The 19,184-nt window shown below is 32.8% G+C and overlaps 1 protein-coding gene across 4 annotated transcripts in view; it reads right to left on the reverse strand.

The window, feature by feature from the left end:
• The window catches only part of LOC106646941 (uncharacterized), a 289,103-nt gene that overhangs the window by 58,576 nt on the left and 211,343 nt on the right, over nucleotides 1-19,184 (reverse strand). For 3 of the 4 annotated variants that reach the window (XM_014363171.2, XM_014363168.2, XM_014363169.2), the window contains 2 exons: nucleotides 16,035-16,667; nucleotides 12,530-12,695 (listed from right to left, as the gene is read on the reverse strand). In XM_014363171.2, the coding sequence (XP_014218657.2) occupies nucleotides 12,530-12,695; nucleotides 16,035-16,667 (799 nt within the window). The remainder of the gene's footprint in view (nucleotides 1-12,529; nucleotides 12,696-16,034; nucleotides 16,668-19,184) is intronic. The other variant, XM_014363172.2, reaches the window with a different exon arrangement.

Genomic DNA, 19,184 nt, shown 5'->3' on the forward strand with positions numbered 1-19,184 from the left:
TCTTTATTTTTAAATTAATAATATTAGCGATAAATAACCTTAAAGTTTTGCTAAAATAACCTAACTTTGCGCTTTAGTTCAATTGCGATGTGATTGTCAAAAGTTTTCTGCTAACCGTAACCTTCAGAGCGTTTCTTTATCGGCACCACCGCCAGCCAAGTGGTGAACTATCGCTAATGTACACATATGTATATATCTATACGTAGTTCACAGCGATAGTTCACAGCTTAGCCGGCGGTGGTGCTGATAAAGAAGTGCTCTGAAGGTTTTTAGTCAGCAGCAAACTTTTGACCATCGTGGCTAACGCTGCTTTAGTTTAGTAGGATCAGCTAGGTGTCATCAAGGTAAAATTAAAGCCACCTGCAATCAAAGATAGTAAAAAGCGGTTATAAGATGCCCCATCGAGTTATCAATTATCGTAGTCATTCATAGGCAGTACACCAAAAACAGAGTTGTGACTCGTGCCGCTGTGCATCCCGGCTACCAATGACACTCTTCTTTCATGGGCAAGCAAAATAAATTGGCTTTTAACCCGGATTACCAAAATAACGGTGTGCCACCAAAAAGTAGGCGTTTGGAACGTCAACGTCTCCAGGGAAATACCAGGAGACGTGTCTAGCCAGAGCACAATCTGCTCCAACACTTCAGAGTTTTGTGGCTGATCAACCATCCGGCCTGATGCCGTCAGAGAATTTTCTACTTCAAAAGTAAGCCAGGGAAGACAGCCCTGAATAATACGGGTAGCCACAGCGGCCTCCTTTCGTCCCAACGGTATACCTACAAAGAATGTATCTTCCAGGCCTAGTTTCCCGACTAACGATGAGCGGTTGGTTATCCGAAAAACGACCTGGAGACGGGATATTCTCTGGTCAGCGGCGTACCTCCCTGCCGTATGGTCTCCGTATACAGAGACTCCAAGGATAAGAGTCAAGCTACTCGCAGCTGGCTCTCCATCATCAAGAATAATAATAAGGAATAACTGGAAATTTCATCACTGGCCCTTTTTAGGGCCATTACAAGTATTTACATTCCCTACTTAATCAGTCATCTCATCGATTCATTTAAGGATCTTCTAACGTGTTAAACTACCTTCCGTATAAAAAATATCAGCACTGAACTCAGTCGTAAACTACATCGTTGATTCTGCGTTTCTTCCATGTTGAATCAATGCTTATTCAGCATTGAATCAGCGTTTGTTGAAAACAATAATAGTAATTAACTTTAAAACAGTGCATTTTTCATGGCAGCATTGCAGTTTGCCATTAAAATAGATTATATTGAAGCTTACAACCTGTTACAAGAACGTGTTCTTCAGTTGATAATAAGTCAACGTTGATTCAACGCTGAATCAGTATTGATTCAACATGGAATAAACGCAGAATCAACGATGTAATTTACGACTGATTTTTAGCGTTGATTTATCACTGATATTTTGGATAGGGTTGCGAACAAATATATTTTTACCACTATTTCCGGAAACAATTCGTCAACTAAAGGACTATGTAGAGCCAGCCACTATCACACCAAGTCAGTCATTCACTGGCAGACGTCACGAGTGGAGTTGTTCGTCGCAAGGCTGATGGGAATCCCGGTGACCGACGACCCTATATTTCCCTCTCAACTCTAAGCATTCAACCAGGAATTATCGATCTTCTCCAAGGTCCGTGACGGGAGAACCTAACAGCTATGAATAAAAAATAAACTTGAGCCAACGGAATAGTCTCCAACGGGCAAACATCACGAACCAATCTCTTCACCTTACATCGCCAAAACAACTAAGTCTGCAAAAGAAGATGCTGTGGATACCAACGTCTTTGACGTTGTACCAGAAGAAGTTGGGAAAGAGCTCTACAACTAGCTTCAAAGCTTTAAACGTTGTAGTTTTCTTCCCAATCAGTGTGGTGCTACAGTAACAGGCCAGACAAGATTACCATGAGTTATAAAGGCAATCACATTTGCTGGAAACTTCAGTCAAGAAAGAGTTTACTTGAGAAGCTCACCGGTTCTTTTCAGAGTCATCGGACGCCAAACTACCTTGCCAACAAATACATATTACAACCTAATAAAGTTGAAAAAAATAGCCTTTAGGGCTCACAAAAGTCTTAACTATGCCAAAAGTTGCAAGAAGTCGAATTGAAAGAAAAACTTCAAATGCATCTAATAAATACAATTTTAGGCATCAAGAAAATGACGCTGAACATTTATCGAAATTAAAGCAGCATCAAAATCGATAAATAAAGAAATTTCTAAGGGAGAAATTAGCTTTTTACTATAACCCTCATAGTAATATATTGAATCTTTCAAATTTTGAAATAGGTAGAATATGTATTCTTATTTTTGTGGCGATAAAAAATGTAGAGATTAAGCTTCACGACTTTGTTGCAGTGGAGACAAAGTTATGAGGTAAGAGAAGAAATTTTTTTTTTAAATTATGTATTTTTTGTGAGTTTTAAATCTTTACAGCTTTAAAAATAGCCCTGTTCATACATCATACGAGAGAAACTGCAAATCAACGGCCTTTTAAGGCCAACGATCATTTTATGGCATAAGAAATGCACGGTTCTTTTCAGTAAAGTTATATTTTTCTCACTTTTTACAGCTTTTTGCTTAACTAAATAAATTGTATGGATTCCAAACAAATATGTTTTTAATAAGACGATTTTTGTTCTGAGAAGTGTCAGAAATAGACGTAAAATTTTTAACTTAAAAAGTTTCACATTACATGTCAACACACTACGAAGTTTTATTTAGTAAGTCTCGGGCGAACCCGAGACGGGGAGGCCGCTAGTTTAACATAACATAACAGTCGTATTCAATAATCCAAAAAATCTTGGAGTTGATATCTTACATGATTACTTAATGAAATACGTGGTACTTCATAGAAAATTGTCAATAAAAGGTCATGGGGGTTAGTGATTTTGTTTCACTTTTTTGTGGCATGTTTCCATGTCATTTAACAATTGTGGCTACTGCAAGAAGGCTGCGTCTATTGGTACGCGTTACAATAAGTGCACTCAAACCTACAACAGTTCTTGTGCAGCATACAGAACTAAAACAACGATTGGCATTCAACGTTACTGCTTACTTGAACAACTCTTGCTTCCTGCCAGTAATCCTACAAAAAGCGCTGCTTGAACGAACTATCTGCTGCTGATTGCAAATCGTCGCCACTTGCTAAACCTGACCAAGGTCACGCAATACTCTCTTGTATAGAACGTATTCCTGCAGTTACTAAACTGATTGTCGTCTGCAATGAAGCACAGATGTACAAGATCAAGGCATTGAATGAAGCTATGAAGAAATTCGAGCCTTTGTTTTCTTCAGTGCAGGACATAAGGTGAATGTCGTCAATTATCGCTCACTCAAGCAGACAAAATATCCCAATTTTTACAAGCCTAAGATATATTTTCAATAAATAACAAGGTAAATTTGTATTTACAAAAATGATTTTTTGCTGTCTTAACAACAGTTTGTTTATGTTTAAAAAAGTTTATATTACTATATAAACTAAACGATTGATAACTCGAACAATAGCGATAATGGAGACATTATATTTAGACAAGACTTGCGATTTTAGATAGCTCTCTGTTCATAGTTCAACGTTTTGATGAGCTCCACAACAGGCTTACTACTTTAGAGGAACATTCGTTATCTGGTCCTCCAAACGATGCCTTAATTTGTCAAATTAAGGATAGAATCTAAAGATCATCTAACGCCATTTTATTGAAACTGAAGCTTCACTAGGTATAAAACCGGATGTAGCCACTGTCAAGAGTCTTTTTGTTAATGAGGGCATCACTACAGTCAATAACATCTTATGACTAGGTAAGATCCCTACTCCAGGTAAACCTAGATTGCTTTTAGTCTCTTTGGGCAGCGAACATGAAGCGAAATATCTCATTTTACAAAGAGCTTGATTACCACCTTGTGTTTAGTCTCTACTAGTAAAAGTAAGGAGCAACTTCAACACATGTCATCACTGGCTAACCAAATAAAGAGGCACAACGCTGTAAATCCATAATAGAAGAAACGAATCAAGTTAATAATGTCCGTACTATGTATAATGTATGACAAATCGTCTCAACCTTTTTGTTCATAACAAAGTTAACTCTGATAAAACCTATACTTGCTACTAGAATGTGCTATCACTCTACAATAAACTTTCTTTATTTAAATTTCTTATAATAGTTCCAGATATAATTACAGTTACTGAAATCTGGCTAAAACCACATACCTTTGACTATATACTTTCATTCAATAATAACTCCATGTACAAGCAAGATAGACAAGCAGCGAGATCGGCCGACAAGCGTGGCGGTGGTGTCCTTTTTGTTGTCACTAAACGCATTACATCTAACAGATTAGCCGTCAATGTTAACATTAAATGTGTCATTATAAAGATCAAGCAAGCCTGTTTTGATTACATCTTCGTTGCTGCCTATTTATCATCAACGTCTCCATCTGCAGTCTACATTGAGTTCTGTGACCTGGTTAAGAAAATCTATAACATACATTTTTCTTACCAACTTATTGTATAAGGCGACTTCAATCTGGCTTCCGTCTCTTAAACTAATTACCAGTAGCAGTTTTAGATTACTGACAACTTATACACATGGACGTATACGTGGACATTAGGTAATGTTATTGACCGCTTTTTCTGAAATCAGTAACAAGAAAAAATTTATTTAATCGTCTGTAACAAATTCGTTTCGTTTCTATTAAAATTGTTTCTAAAATATTTAAGTAAATAATTTTAGTATGCAGTGTGTTATAATTTAATATTATTTGAATCTAAAAAGTGTGCGTTTGAAATACAATAAACACTAAACCCCGTTTATTATTATTATAAACTAGTAGCCCCGTCTTGACTTCACCCGGGATTCGCTGCTAGAAGTACCGTTGTGTGTTAACACGTAATGCAGAATATTTTCAGTCTATCAATATTCTAAAATTTTTCATCCATTCTTGACACTACTCGAGAATTAAAAAAATTCTAATAAGAACCAGTGAACAGTGGGTGTTTGGGTACCCAAGTATAAAGTTATACTTCTATAAAACTCTTTGACAATGTAATGTCGAGTTTAAAAATACCTTGTATGAAATAATATTCTGTTGAAAGGTGGTGCAATTATTGTGGGAATTCGTATACCTACGTTGATTGGGTATGATTTTAATTAATATTTAACGAATTAACGATTATAAACAATATATAACGGTACAATACAATAAAAATAATATACAGACTGGCCAGTGCAAGACTGGGCTTTCATCGAATCTTCCGGTGATTTCAGAACTGAAATACGTTGTTAAGATGTCTATGCTGATAAGATTTGTAACATCACACTCACATTTATCACATACGATGCCACACTTATTCCTAGTCCATTATTATTATTTTATGTATGTTACATTCGAAAAAATTGATATTTAACATGTAACCTTATGAAAAAGTCATGTTAAATGGTATTTATAGTAAAACAATTGCTAGCTTTACTGCACACATTATCGTTCTTTTCACTTCTCTGTACTTTTTCTCCCCTAACTATGTGAAGAACGTCCTTAAGTCAAAATTCACTCAAATCACGAATGAAAAAATTGTAAAAGAATCAAATACAATAAAAATTAATTATTTTATACGTACAGTACAAACAAATTTTTTTTTAATTGTTAAAAATTATGAAAAAATATGAAAAATTGGGTAAACAATTATTTATTTACTGTACAAGTAACAAATTGAGTCTATAGGAATAAATATTTATTAATACATTGGAAAGGTGCTCTGCTAAAGTATACTAATTTCCAAGTTTTCTGAAAAAACATTTAAAACAAAATTATTCTGAATTTTATCAATTAAATAAAATAATTTATTTAAAAACTGTTTACTAACAAAATTAATAAGTAAACCAAATGAGCTAATACACATTAAGGGAGTTTACTTATACCTAACCTCTTTGTCGCATAAGATGAGCAGTATTGTAACCTGCATTGTTATGTATACAGATATAAAGCGACGTACTAACGGTAGCTGTCGAAGGAGAATTATTTTATTTACTAATTTATTGCTCATTCCATAAGCCACGAGTTAAGATAGCTACGTAATCACCAATTTTTAGCTATTTTTCAAAAAAATTCCAATCAAATCTTGACGTCGATTATCCAGATATTTCAGGTTATGTATCAGAACAGTACTGATTCTCTTAAGACTGCACGTTAAAAGTTCAATAGTAAAATTATCAATATCTCACTTTGTAAGCCCTAAAGGGACTTGAAATTTGAATCGAAGGTTTTTCATACACGAGTTAATCTCTGTTCAAAGTATTGTCAATATATTGACGTTAATTCTCTGAGCGAGTGAACTCCCTTAAATAAGAATTTACATTTAAAAAAGTTACGAACTGCACCATAAGATGCAGCAATATGAATTTCATATCTTGGGCTTGTTCGTAGCTGAGTGGGTAAGGACTCGATCTTCAGCCTCATCTATCTCTCTTTTGGCGCCACAATGAATAATTATACATTATTCCACCTATTTGAATAGCTGAAAAATTTAAGTAACTAATGTCAGGGTAACAATGGAAAGCTGAACTATTACTCATTAGATTATTTATTCGTAGATTTTGAAGCCGCTGTTCCAATCTCGATAAATGTTCTACCAATTTACCCACTTGAAACTCTAGTCATAGTTAAAAATTTGTATGAGCCCTAAAAAGAGCTACTTTTTGCCAACTTTGTTTAATGTACTTGTTTTCGAGGTAGCTCGACGTTAGATGGCCCGCTCTGGTTAGTCACCTCATTAAAATGAGTTAACCACTTTCTTGACTGAAGTTTACAGCAAACCTGACTGCGTGAATACTTGTATTTTCTCTGGCCTGCAGTTGTAGCATTAGACTAATCAGAAGAAAACTATGACACTCTTAGGTATTGGAATTGGTTGTAGTGCTCTTTCCCAACGACTTTTAGTGTTATATCGGAATGGTTAGAGTTCAAAGCACCTCCTCATTTCTTGAAACTTATTCAATTTAGGAGTCCAAGGCGGAGATAAGTTCGTACGGCTTGCCAATTGAAGACTGTTTAATTTTCTCAAGCTTGTTTCTCCTTTAAAGCTTTGCTATTAGGTTCACTGAGCATAGATCTCGAAGAGAATCTACAATTCCTGGTTGAATAGTCAGGCTGTCAGTGACCAAGGTTCACAGTCTCGTGACGAACAGCTCCACTCGTGACGACTGTTAGTGAATGACTGTCTTTGTTTAAAAGGGGCTGGCTTTATACAGTATGTTGGTAAACTAATCGTTGTCAGAATTTACTTTTAAATATATGCAATAACATTTGCCAGGAGTAGCAAAAAAATTTTTTTTGGGAGGTGGTTTAACTGTAGATGGCTCTAAAAAGGGCTAGTAAGATTGATGGTAGTTTTGTGAACGCCAAGATTGGTAATGGCTTAAAAAGGCCAGTAATAATACTTTCTGTCAGTCTTAATTATGCTTAATGGTGAAGAGCCAGCTGCAGGTCAATGAGATGACAAACTAGGGGTAGCATTCTATCAGAAGAAAAGCCACGACACTTTGAAGCGTTAGAGCTGGTTGTGGTCTTTTCCCGACGTCTCTTTGTTTTACACCAGAGGTGTTGGCATTTAGAACATATTTTTTTGTGGCACTCGGTCATATTAGTGGTCCAGGGTGGACATCGGCGTAGATGGCTTGCCTATTGGAAACTGTCAGAGTGTCGTATGTAGCCGGGGTATCCAGCAGCCGACAAACAGCTGAATTCCAGGTGAACTGCTGATGAATGGCTTTGACAATCGACAATTCGATGGGGCATCTTATAATCACTTTTCATCATCTTTGATTCTGGGTGGCTTTAATTTTACCTCGACGCTACCTAGCGGATCCTACTGTTATGACGTACTGCCAGTGAACAACTGTGGTAATCTATATTTTTCTCAAGGATAATATCATCAAACTCACTGAGTTCGATTGCAGGTAGCTTCGATTTCACTTCGACGCCACTTCATGAATTCTACTGATCTAAAGCGCAAAACTAGCACTTTTTTACAAAACTTTGAGCTCATTTATTGCTATCATTATTGATTTTTTTTTTTTTTTTCTTTTTTAGAAAAAACCATGAGAAAATTATCTAAGAAGTATCAAAAATGAGTGTGCAAAATTTCAGCAAAATGGGTTAAGCAGTTTTCGTGGTTAGCGATTACAACGTTTTTTGGGACTTTGCTTACTAACTAAAAAAAGCGCATCTTGTATATCCAATATAAATAGCATTACATTCCGAGAAATTAATTTGATATACTTCACGTTTTTTTAAAATACTGATATTTGTTTTTGTTATTAAGTATCTTACTACAATTGTATTTATTTTACATTCTGCAAAAGATTAGCTACTTGATCAGAAATAATAGGAACATAATTTTGAAAGTATAATTTATTTTTTTGTGAAAGAATTAGACATAAATTTTTGAGTATAAGCTTTTTGTGTACTGTTTTAATTAAAGTATCTATTAAAGTTCAAGAACTAACTGCATGCATGGATAGTATGAATAACTTGAGCAGCATCTGAGCTATAAACAGCTACAAACTCACACTTTTACCGTTAGTTCAGATTACAACACTACACAGATAATTTTAGCTTTATTTATGCCAATATTACATGACTAGCTGTTGCTAACTGAACAGACACTTGACAAGACTTGGGTGATGACTTATCGTCCGTTTTACTAATATCAACTCGTTAATTATAGCAGTTCACTTCGCAGCATAATGGGATAGTATTAAAGTGGATTTAAATGCCGAAAAAAAAAAATCAATAATAGACAGAGATCATCAGGAAGATACAGTGAAGGTTGTTACTGACTGAAAAAAATGTTTAAATATGAAATACAGAAAAAGGATAAAATAAAGATGCTATTTATAAGTTGAAAACTATGTTTTTGACATTTGCATCGAAATACAACCTCCAGGGAAAAAATGTCTAACACAAGTTGTAGATAAAAAAAAGAAAACTTTTGTGCTTGACTTGTTTTTGATATAACTTCGAATTTTCTACGAAAATGGTGAAAACCTGATTCATCTGTAGTTAATATTTTTTAGAACGAAGTTCTTTATGTCGCGTTACTCGGGGGGCTGGAATTTTAAAACCGACAGATTTTTTTTTTTTTGGAAACGAAAGTGGTTTTACCCCAAGTCTCTTCCTTTCAAGTTTCCCCCCTTACCCCGTTCCCCTCACCAACAGTTCTCCATACACTTTCCCTCTCCCCACTATATATGTATATCTGCCAACCGTTCCGTGTTACTCTTCAGCACACCTTTACCCACCATTCCCCCTCACACTCTCAAGCAATTAGTTTTTAAACAAGTTTTAATTTTATTTTCCCACAGTAATTTTTCTTTCACTTTGAATTTTTTTCTTTTACAATTCTTTAAAAAAAAAAAAAAAAAAAAAAAAAAACATTTTCCATTAAAGAGATTTGAACCTTTGACTTCCTGTCATGCGAGTCCTGTACCTTACCCACTCTGCTACGAGCGCTGCCGACTACAGAAACTCGGTTTCTTGTACTTATGGTGTGGTTCGCAACTACAACATTCCATTTTTAAATGTATTCACTGATAAAACATTCAATTATGTGTTTGTTTTATAAATTGTGTATTTTTTTTCTAAATAATACATAAAAAAAAAAAAAAAAAAAAAAAAAAAAAAAAAAATTTAATTAGCATAAATATGGTTATGTAGATTAAACATAATAAGGCGCGTTATTCCGCATTAAATATTTGTATTTTATGCATTTGATGCCTAAAATATCGACCGATTTTTATTAAACCTGAGGTTTTTTTTTGGCATTACAGTGATGCTACTAATTACTGTTATAAATATAATTATTTTATAAACAAATAAATTATTTAAATAAAAGAAATATAAAAGAATGAAAAAAAAGGTAATGAAATTAAATATAAAAAAAAGGAATGATTTATGAAAAAAAAAGGGAATGAAAAAAAAAGATTAAATACGAAAATAAGAAAGAAATTAAATAAAGGAAATACAAAAAAATGAAAAAAAATGTAACTAAATGAAATATGAAAAAAAATAAAACAAGAAATAAAGAAAAAAATGAAAAAATAATGTAATAAAATAAAATAAAATAAAAAAACAAGAAATGAAAAAAAAATAAAACAAGAAATAAAGAAATAAATTTTAAAAAAATTTAATAAAATAAAATAAAAAAAGAAAAACAAGAAATAAAAAAAAAATAAAACAAGAAATAAAGAAAAAAAAAACAAAAAAAAATAAAAAAAAAAAAACAAACCAGGGGGGATAAATGGGTCATGGGACCCATGGTAAGAGCGAAGTTCTTTAAACATGAGATGAGTATGGACACAATTTCTTAGGTAACAACGGGGTCGCCAGACCCACAGGAAGAACGAAGCTCTGTAAACGTTAGTACTGCATTCATGTTGTTTACTAAAACAAAAACTTGAAAAACGAATAAAAAAAAAAAAAAAAAATATTTTACTACTCACGATGGTTGAACTTCGTGAGTACTGTATTTATGCACGACGTTCTCACGAAGTTCAACCATCGTGAGTAGTAAAATATTTTTTTTTTTTTTTTTTATTCGTTTTTCAAGTTTTTGTTTTAGTAAACAACATGAATGCAGTACTAACGTTTACAGAGCTTCGTTCTTCCTGTGGGTCTGGCGACCCCCTTGTTACCTAAGAAATTGTGTCCATACTCATCTCATATTTAAAGAACTTTGTTCTTACCGTGGGTCCCATGACCCATTTATCCCCCCTGGTTTTCTTTTTTTTTTTTTTTATTTCTTATAGTAAATAGTAAAATGTAGGTGAAAGTTTGTATACATACAGCTTTTGTTGCTTTAAAACAGAAAATAGAAAAAAATGACTTTAATGAACGAGTTTCTAAATTTTTTTTAAACATAATCAGTTCCTTTAACTATTTCTGTTAATAAGAGATAAGGTTTCAATAATAATACTTATTGCCATGTAATATCACTTAAATTAAAAAAATTTAATTACAATAAGTGGTTATTACACTACATCGTAGCATTTGCAAAGCCAAAATATTTTTGCACGATAATTCTTCTTAGTTTTATTGGCCTAGATTCATAAAAAATATGCATCCAGCTACTTAATTGATATATTATCTCGTGAAGGATTGGCTACATCTTACGCAGAAGTTTGAAAATTCGAATAATTGCTTTACAAAATAATCTGGCAAACGATGAGGGAAAAAATTCTCAATTCAAAATACCTAAATTTGAGTAGAATAACTAATTACTTACACGTTCATTAAATTTACGAATTTACAGCAAAAGAATACTTCTCTGAAGGCAAAACGAACGTAAACGAATAAAAATTATATAAAAACTGTACTTGTTAATGACTCAATTTATTTAATTTTTGTGTACTAAAAATGTGTTATCTTGACTTAAATAATTTTTTTATTTTGTCTGAGTATCATTAACCTACATCTTGGACAAATAATTAACTTCAAATCGAACTTTTTTTCGTATCGTTTGAAAACGATAAATAATAAGCGGTTAATTACGGAGCGTACTCAAGTTTTTTTTTAATTCTCTTGAAAATTATTACGATAGTTTATACCACATACTTTTATTAAATTCATTAGTTTGAGTAATATTATACGACAATAAGTTCTATGATTAAAACTTAATTCCTTATGATAATAAATAATAAAAGAATTATATGACAATTTTTAAAAAACAAGGAATCCTTGTATCCAACAATAATTTTTTTCAGTTTTTCTAAATTTTAACTTTTTCAATTCAGAATAAACCATAAAGTCCGATCCATAAAAATGATGATGAATTTGAAACTAGACATAATGGTAAAAATGAGCCTTTATTAAACATTAAAATACGAAAAACATCAGTAAAATTGTCTATGATAGAAGTTGTAAAAAAAAATTAAGTATCAAAAACCATCCGTTTTCTATTATAAAAAAACTCGTCCTCGTTCAACGTTAAAAAAGCTAAACTCTTGAAACGTTTCATTTAAATTAAGTATTTTTACGTAAGAAAATGGAAAAATTTTTTAAAAACTGCCAAAGTGGTTTTCCATTGATTTATTAAAAAATTTGAGGTTATGCCGACTGTCAAAAACAAAAGCTTTATTTCCAAAAAGCTGTTGACACGATAAAGCCACCTTTAACCTCTAATATCTGTAATTAAAAAGATGTGCGATATTAATTGATATATTGATAAAATCAATGGTTCATTAACCATAATCGAAGCTTTGGGTTAATAACACACGAATGTTTGTTGTCATCAATTGCAGTTAATAAAGATATATTTGGTGTAGTAACCATATTTTTTAAATCTTTTAATACTAATGGTCAAGTACATTATTCATAAACTGTCAACAATTTAGTGTTTGCTCACATTTGAATTCATATCAATTAACAGTTAATCAATTTTTCAACTTAAAATGTGAAAGATGGAAGGTATATTAAATATCAATTAAGAGATCTGTTTATAAATACTGACCAGTATCATCGTGAGTAGATATGCAGTGAAGATTTTCTTTCTGTCGTTTGCTGGTACTAGCAATTTCTCGCTTCCGACACTCCTGTACATATTTAATAGTCTCCAACCAGTGCTCCATGGATTTATGAACTTGCTTGTTCATATTCGCAGCACGAAGACGTTCCATCTAGTAATTAATAAAAAGACCCTGTACTAAGTTGTTTTTTTTTTAATTTATGATAAATATATACTCCCACATATATGCACACAAAAACTTGTATGTAAACACACACAGACACACACACACAAGTTTTGAAAACAGGAATGACAAGTGCTTAAAAAGAATATTCTTTCTTAAAAAAAATCAATGAGGTTTAAGTAAAGCCTCCTTTCCAAGTAATTGATTGGGTTATGCTGAGTCACGTGTAATGACGTAAACAGCAATTTTGAAATATTGAGCTCCATCTATGAAAATTATAACTCAGTATAAAATAAAAGTACCGCTAGTTCTTCCATAATAAATCATGAGTATTATTGTGATACTTCAATTCATAAGTTAATTTCAATCTCTTTGAATTGACAAAAATATAAAAAAAAATCTAGTAAGATTACACTATTAAAAACATATAACCAATAAAGTACAAAATACTATGTTTCAAGCCTCAATTAGATTTTGACATGAGGATAATAATGCGGTTAGAGAAAATGCACAAAGCCCGTGTCACTTACAAATATTTTAATAAATAAAAAAATTATAATACAGGTTTTTTACGATTCTGTTGAAGTTGATACATGAAGAATTCTACTGTTACAGTAAACAGATAAACTGTAAGTCCATTCAGCAAAGTATGCAGTTTTAAGTTTATAACGTAGTAAACTATTGCTAATGTTACCAATATTAATGAGGTTCTAGAGTTTTTAAGAAAGGAAAGGGTGAGCTAGGGCTTCTATAAGACACCATGGTGAAGTATGTTGTACTAATCGTTCCTAAGAATGTTAACCTACTCTAATCCAGCTAATTCGATTATGTTTAAATTGTCAGTACTCAAAGATTGAATAGTAAAGAGGTATGAAACAATTATAGAATACATCAAGTCGCTTTAAAGAGGTCACAAGCGTACATTACAATTAGAGACATAAGGAGCGGTTGTGGCTCAGTTAAGAGCTAATATGAAGAAAGGCTGTTCTAGTAAGACGAGGGATCAGGTCAACTTTTTGGAAAAATCAGTCTAAGGTCTAATTTAGTGCTGCGATTTACTAAATACCGTTCAAGATTGACCGTCCTAAGGTTAGATGTATATATAAGATATACTGTTTTACTAACAGTTGAAAAAGAATTGTAGGTACATAAATAATACTGAAACATGATGGTCAAGGGGTATTTACCAACTGTATGTAGGCATTCCAATTAAAATGTTTTGTATTAGTATTAGTATTAAGATTCCACGTATAACCATTGTAGAGTTTTTACGTATTCTACGGCCCTAATATTTCCTTCCCATGTTTTCTTTCCCGTAATTACCATCTTTTTCCCCAAGTATACGAGTCTTTCGTGAGGGCCCCTTGCAAAGTTCCCCTCAGATGACGCGGTTATTCATCTTACTAGGTACTGTTAATAGGGTGCAGCGATTGTCTTAAGCACACCCTAGCTGTTATCAAGTTTAATGGAAAGATATTTTCCAATAAACCATTTAACTTGCTGTACCAACCCTTTTTTTAAACCGATAGTGATTTTACCCAATAAGTTGGCCAGGGGTTCACTTTTGTTTCAAAAAGCGAGCCCCTGGAGGTCCAGACATCCTCAGAAAAATCGACAATTTGTTTTTAAAAATCAAATAGGGTAAACGGGAGTATTATCGCGGTTACTACAATTATCGTGGTACTCTCGAATAATGCGTGTATTTTAATTGAACTGATGAGTTATGGCTAGTAAACACTTGAAATCATTAAATCAAGTTATATAGTACCTAATTCATTAAACTTCAGTTCCTAAATAGTCTTAAGAACTTTGTATTTGTATAACAAAAAATCACGTCTGCAATAACTGGTGCACACATAACCTCTTTCACTACGATGGTATCATTGCCAATACCCAGTTGATTTAGTATTGAAATTGACCACAATAATACATGCACAATAATACATACAGGCCCACAATAATACATACAGGCCCACAATAATACCAGCATTGACAACTGAACTTTAAAACCTCTTTTTCAATCGATATTAATGAGTTTATACATTCATAAAAGTGGAATTTAATAGTTTTTGAGTCCAACATTAATAAAAAATAAAAAATCACAAAGATTTGACGCACTTAATTTCTTAGACAATCGTTTAAAGCTAACCACTAAAAAAAACCGCAATAATACCCCCGTTTACCTTAAGTGGTGTTTTAGCATCCTGGGTACTCATCCCATCGAAAAAGCTCGAGAAAAAAATCTCGATAATTTTAGATGGGATTCGAATCCACAACCCCTCGAGTATCTCCAACTATAAGGCTAGCACGCTAACTGCTAAGCCATCAAAGCTCTTGGGTTTTTGCCAATCGTGCCACACGACACTCTACTAACGTTTTTCTTATAAGAACTAAATAAGTATGACAAAAAATTACAAGGTTAAAATTTATCATTAACTAATTTTTATAAATACTAATAATTGTTAATAGTTACAACAAATTTAGTTATTAATAGTTAACAATTAAATTTATGATTATTATTATTTATTATTATTAGTATTAATAAGAATTGATGAATATTGAATTTTACCTCAGTAATTTTTTTTCACACGTACATGGATATATTGTCGTATGGAACGATTTCTCGATAGTTTCAATCGACAATACCAACTTTTACGCAAAAAAATTTCGTGGTTGGCTTTGCATTTCTGGGCTACCTAAAGTAGATTCTGTGAACATCCTAGAGAAGGGATAAGATCAGTTTGAAAGGGTTGCAATCAGAGGTAAGGATGGAAAAAGAGATACAGAAGGGTTAGTTAGGGAAGTCAGGATGGAGGCTAGGGATTTACTTAGATAATATAAGATGAGGTAAAAGGTTCTAGCCGAGTTAAGAATCAACACCTTACACCTTACATACAGAGGTAGTCGAGGTGCTTAAAAAATTACTTAAGCAATGCACGGGTAAGGAAAAAAATAAGAAACAGACTTTGTCCGCTAGGTCACGTATTAGGAAGTTACTATTTTAGTAATTTTTTCGTTTAAAGAACGTTTGCAAAGAGGTATCAAAAAGTTTTTTACCTGTTACAGTAGACTCATGTACAATATACAATGGTTCATAAAAATTTTTGAACCTTCTTCCATGACCAAAGATTAAAAAAACGATAGAAAGAACTATTATAAATATTTTCAGATAAATAATGATTGGTGCAATGAAGTTTAGTTAGTAACATATATCACACAGAAAGTTACATGATCATCTTGATAATCACTATCTGACAAAAGTTGTGAAATTTAAATTACTTTAGTGTCATTTCAAATGAAAACTTATTACGAACAGATAATACTTACTTTTGCTATCAGAGTTATGACACGAGCATGCTCTCGGAAATGATCAACGATAAGTCTATCGACTCTTGATGGGCTACCCTGGAGTCTCGGAACAGGTATGTTATTAGCGCTTGTCACCTTTCTTCCAGGAAAATGTGCTGCAAGTCCAGCCTCGCACTTTTTGCGTTCTTTTTCCAGCTGTTTGAATTGCTCGTAAGTTTGTTCCAGTCTTCGGTACAGCATTCTAGATGGTCCAGACTTTCTTGTTGATGTTGCATTCCTTAAGCCTAGGCTGCTTTCAAAAATGGTGATTGGTGGTGGTGCAGTCACAGGGATTGGTATCATCGTTTGCGCAGGACAAACTCTGGAACTTTGCATCAGTCCTATATTACATAAAACGTCGGTTGTCGGTCGCACCGTTTGTTGTTGTGGTTGTTGTTGTTTTTGTTGTTGCTGCTGTTGTTGATGTTTTATAATACGATTAAAGACTTCATTGTCAATAGTGACATTGCTTTTACAATCAGCTAAGTATTGCTGCCTCGTCAGAGCGTTGATGGGTTGAAAATTAATACCATTTGCTAATTCGTAAGAAGCCTTTATTTTGCAGGTACTCAAAATATTATTAGACCTCTTGACATTGTTCTGATAGGTAGCCTAAAAATATAGAATGACATCAACTTTATACTTAATAAATATTGTATTATTTGAAACAACGATTTAAGTATAATGTTTATAATTGTTACGGTTCCTTGTAATAATTACTTTAAATCTTAAAAACTGTATCATTATCAAAATCTGAACTCTGATTAAAATTTGTAAAATGTGATGTAATACAAATTTCTCATTTTCACAACATTATTACTCATTCTAATACATGTAATGTAAAACATATCTCTATTCCTTTTCTCCATGCTGTCTTTAAATTATTCTCCATATATTTAGATAAATCTAACTTTTATCAACAAACTGAATAACTGATAACATAAAACAAACATAAATAAAGAAAAATATATCCAGATAACACTAATGTTTATATGGTTTTATTTGCAATAATTTAAGCGAATCAGTTAACCTTAAAATAATAGAAAATAAGGATTTTTTAGTTATGTCACTCTGTAAAAATTTAAACCAGAGTTTTGATTTTAATATTTTAGACATTAAAAATAATTATAATAAAGAACTGGTTTCAAAATTTTACTAATTAATTTCACCATCACTTATAATAAATAAAATAGACGGTCTCTAAATTATGTTTAAAAATCCTTAAGGCACACTGAAACAAACTGTTATCTATTTTCATTACTTTTACTGTTACTAATGTTATCAACTACTTTGTTATTCACTTCCATTCTCAATTGATACGTGTTTTCTGCAACACGAACTGCTCATGTACCTTTTCGATTTTAGTTTACTTATGATTTAGTCTTCGTTTGTAAATTCTTGATGACTGTAGAAAAATACTTCATACGCTGAGTTGCACAGAGTGTCAAAAAAAACTTTTTCTGGTCAAAAACTAGCCACATGTATACATATAGATCGACTTCAAAGATTCTTTTTTAATACTCGCCCTAACGAACTGTTTCATCAATCCTAATTTATTATGTAAAGGAGGTAGAAAAATTTTACTCGGCTCAACGAATAGCTGCTTTGATATTCTTTAAACCAGGCTGTAAAAATATTGTAGGTATCCATTCCTTTTTAAAGAAATGGTTTTGTCGATCTTGGCTATCGCATTTACACAAACATAGAAACTTCGTAAATCCTGACTGCTGACACAGAATCATAGATAAAATTTTCAAATCCCCGCAAATCAATCATTTGTGCCCTTCATAATTAAGTTTTCTCAATACCATTTCTATGTTTGTATATTCTTCTTTTAATACAGTGGAGTGAGCAACAGGAATTGGAGCAAATTTATTGGTATTGTGCAGTAAGACACCCTTGAGAATCCTTGAAGAGGAGTCTATGAACAACCGCCACTCATCAACTTTATAAGCGGCTGATTTTAGTTTATTAATTAACCTTACTAGATCGTGACAAAAACCTAGATTAGAGTCTTGAGTGAAAAAACTCCTGTACTCTTAATCTCAATCGCGATAAAACTAAGTTACTTAAGTTGTTTGGGCCAACATGTTTCTTGATTTTAAATGTGAGGCCAATAATTCAGCTGATTCTTTGGATAAACCCAAGTTCCTCATTAAATCATTGAGTTATTCTTGAGAATACTTTTTTACTGTTTTCTTAGATTTTTGTCGTATCGAATGAACTTGTCTTTAGAATTTTCTTCTTTTTCTTCTTCTTCTTCTCCTTCTTCGTCTGATTCATCACTGTCTATTTCATCTTCCATTTCATCATGAGAATTCGTGTTTTTTTTTTTGGATTCTCCGTAACGTTCAATCCTTTTAAGTAAGTAACAAGCTTCTTACTTGTAGAACTATCAATTTTTTTCTCTGATGTAAATAAAAGTTTCAATATATCATGATAATTGACTGCCGATCACTCCGACCTCAATGGTACGTGAAACTGTCCTCTGATCTGTAAGATATCGACGTCTTCGATGAGTGAACAATACAAATCAATTCGGCTAGAACGGTGGATGGTGGAAGCGATGAAAACTGCTTCAGATGAAGATGTATAGAATGATTCGCCTTTCGCTGCACCGTGGTTACGAAGACAGCGAAGGCATACTGCCCGGGGGCATCACACAGTGGCCAAAAAGTGAGTGAAATCTATTAACATTCTTGCTTTAACTAAGTTTTTGCCTGATTTCAACGATTGAGGGCTTAAAATTTTCGTAATGAAGTTGTTGACGATATGTGATACCGACCTTTTTCACACTTCTAATTTTAGACCAGGTTTACGGAGATCAAATGCAGAAGTTTTCACAAAAAAATGACAATTTTATAATTATTTGGAAGTAAAGAACAAAATGTGTAATAATTAGTATTATTTTTATGGTCTTTTGGGTCGCTAATTGCGAATCTAACGTCAGATTAACGAGATTTAGCTGTTTTACTTTTGTGACATCACACGGACAAATATTAACCTTAGAGTAATTTTGTGTAAGTGTGCTCTGAGGGTGAGTGTGTACACTCCCTTTTTATCTAAAAAGCGAGGGGTAGAGCTGTGGTTTTTATGAACAAATTAAGCTTGCCTTAGAGAAGAGTCAGT

This window comes from Copidosoma floridanum, unplaced genomic scaffold (assembly GCF_036245765.1).
Source record: "Copidosoma floridanum isolate Cflo_tuat_1 unplaced genomic scaffold, Cflo_Japanese_pri ptg000020l, whole genome shotgun sequence".
NCBI lineage: Eukaryota > Metazoa > Arthropoda > Insecta > Hymenoptera > Encyrtidae > Copidosoma > Copidosoma floridanum.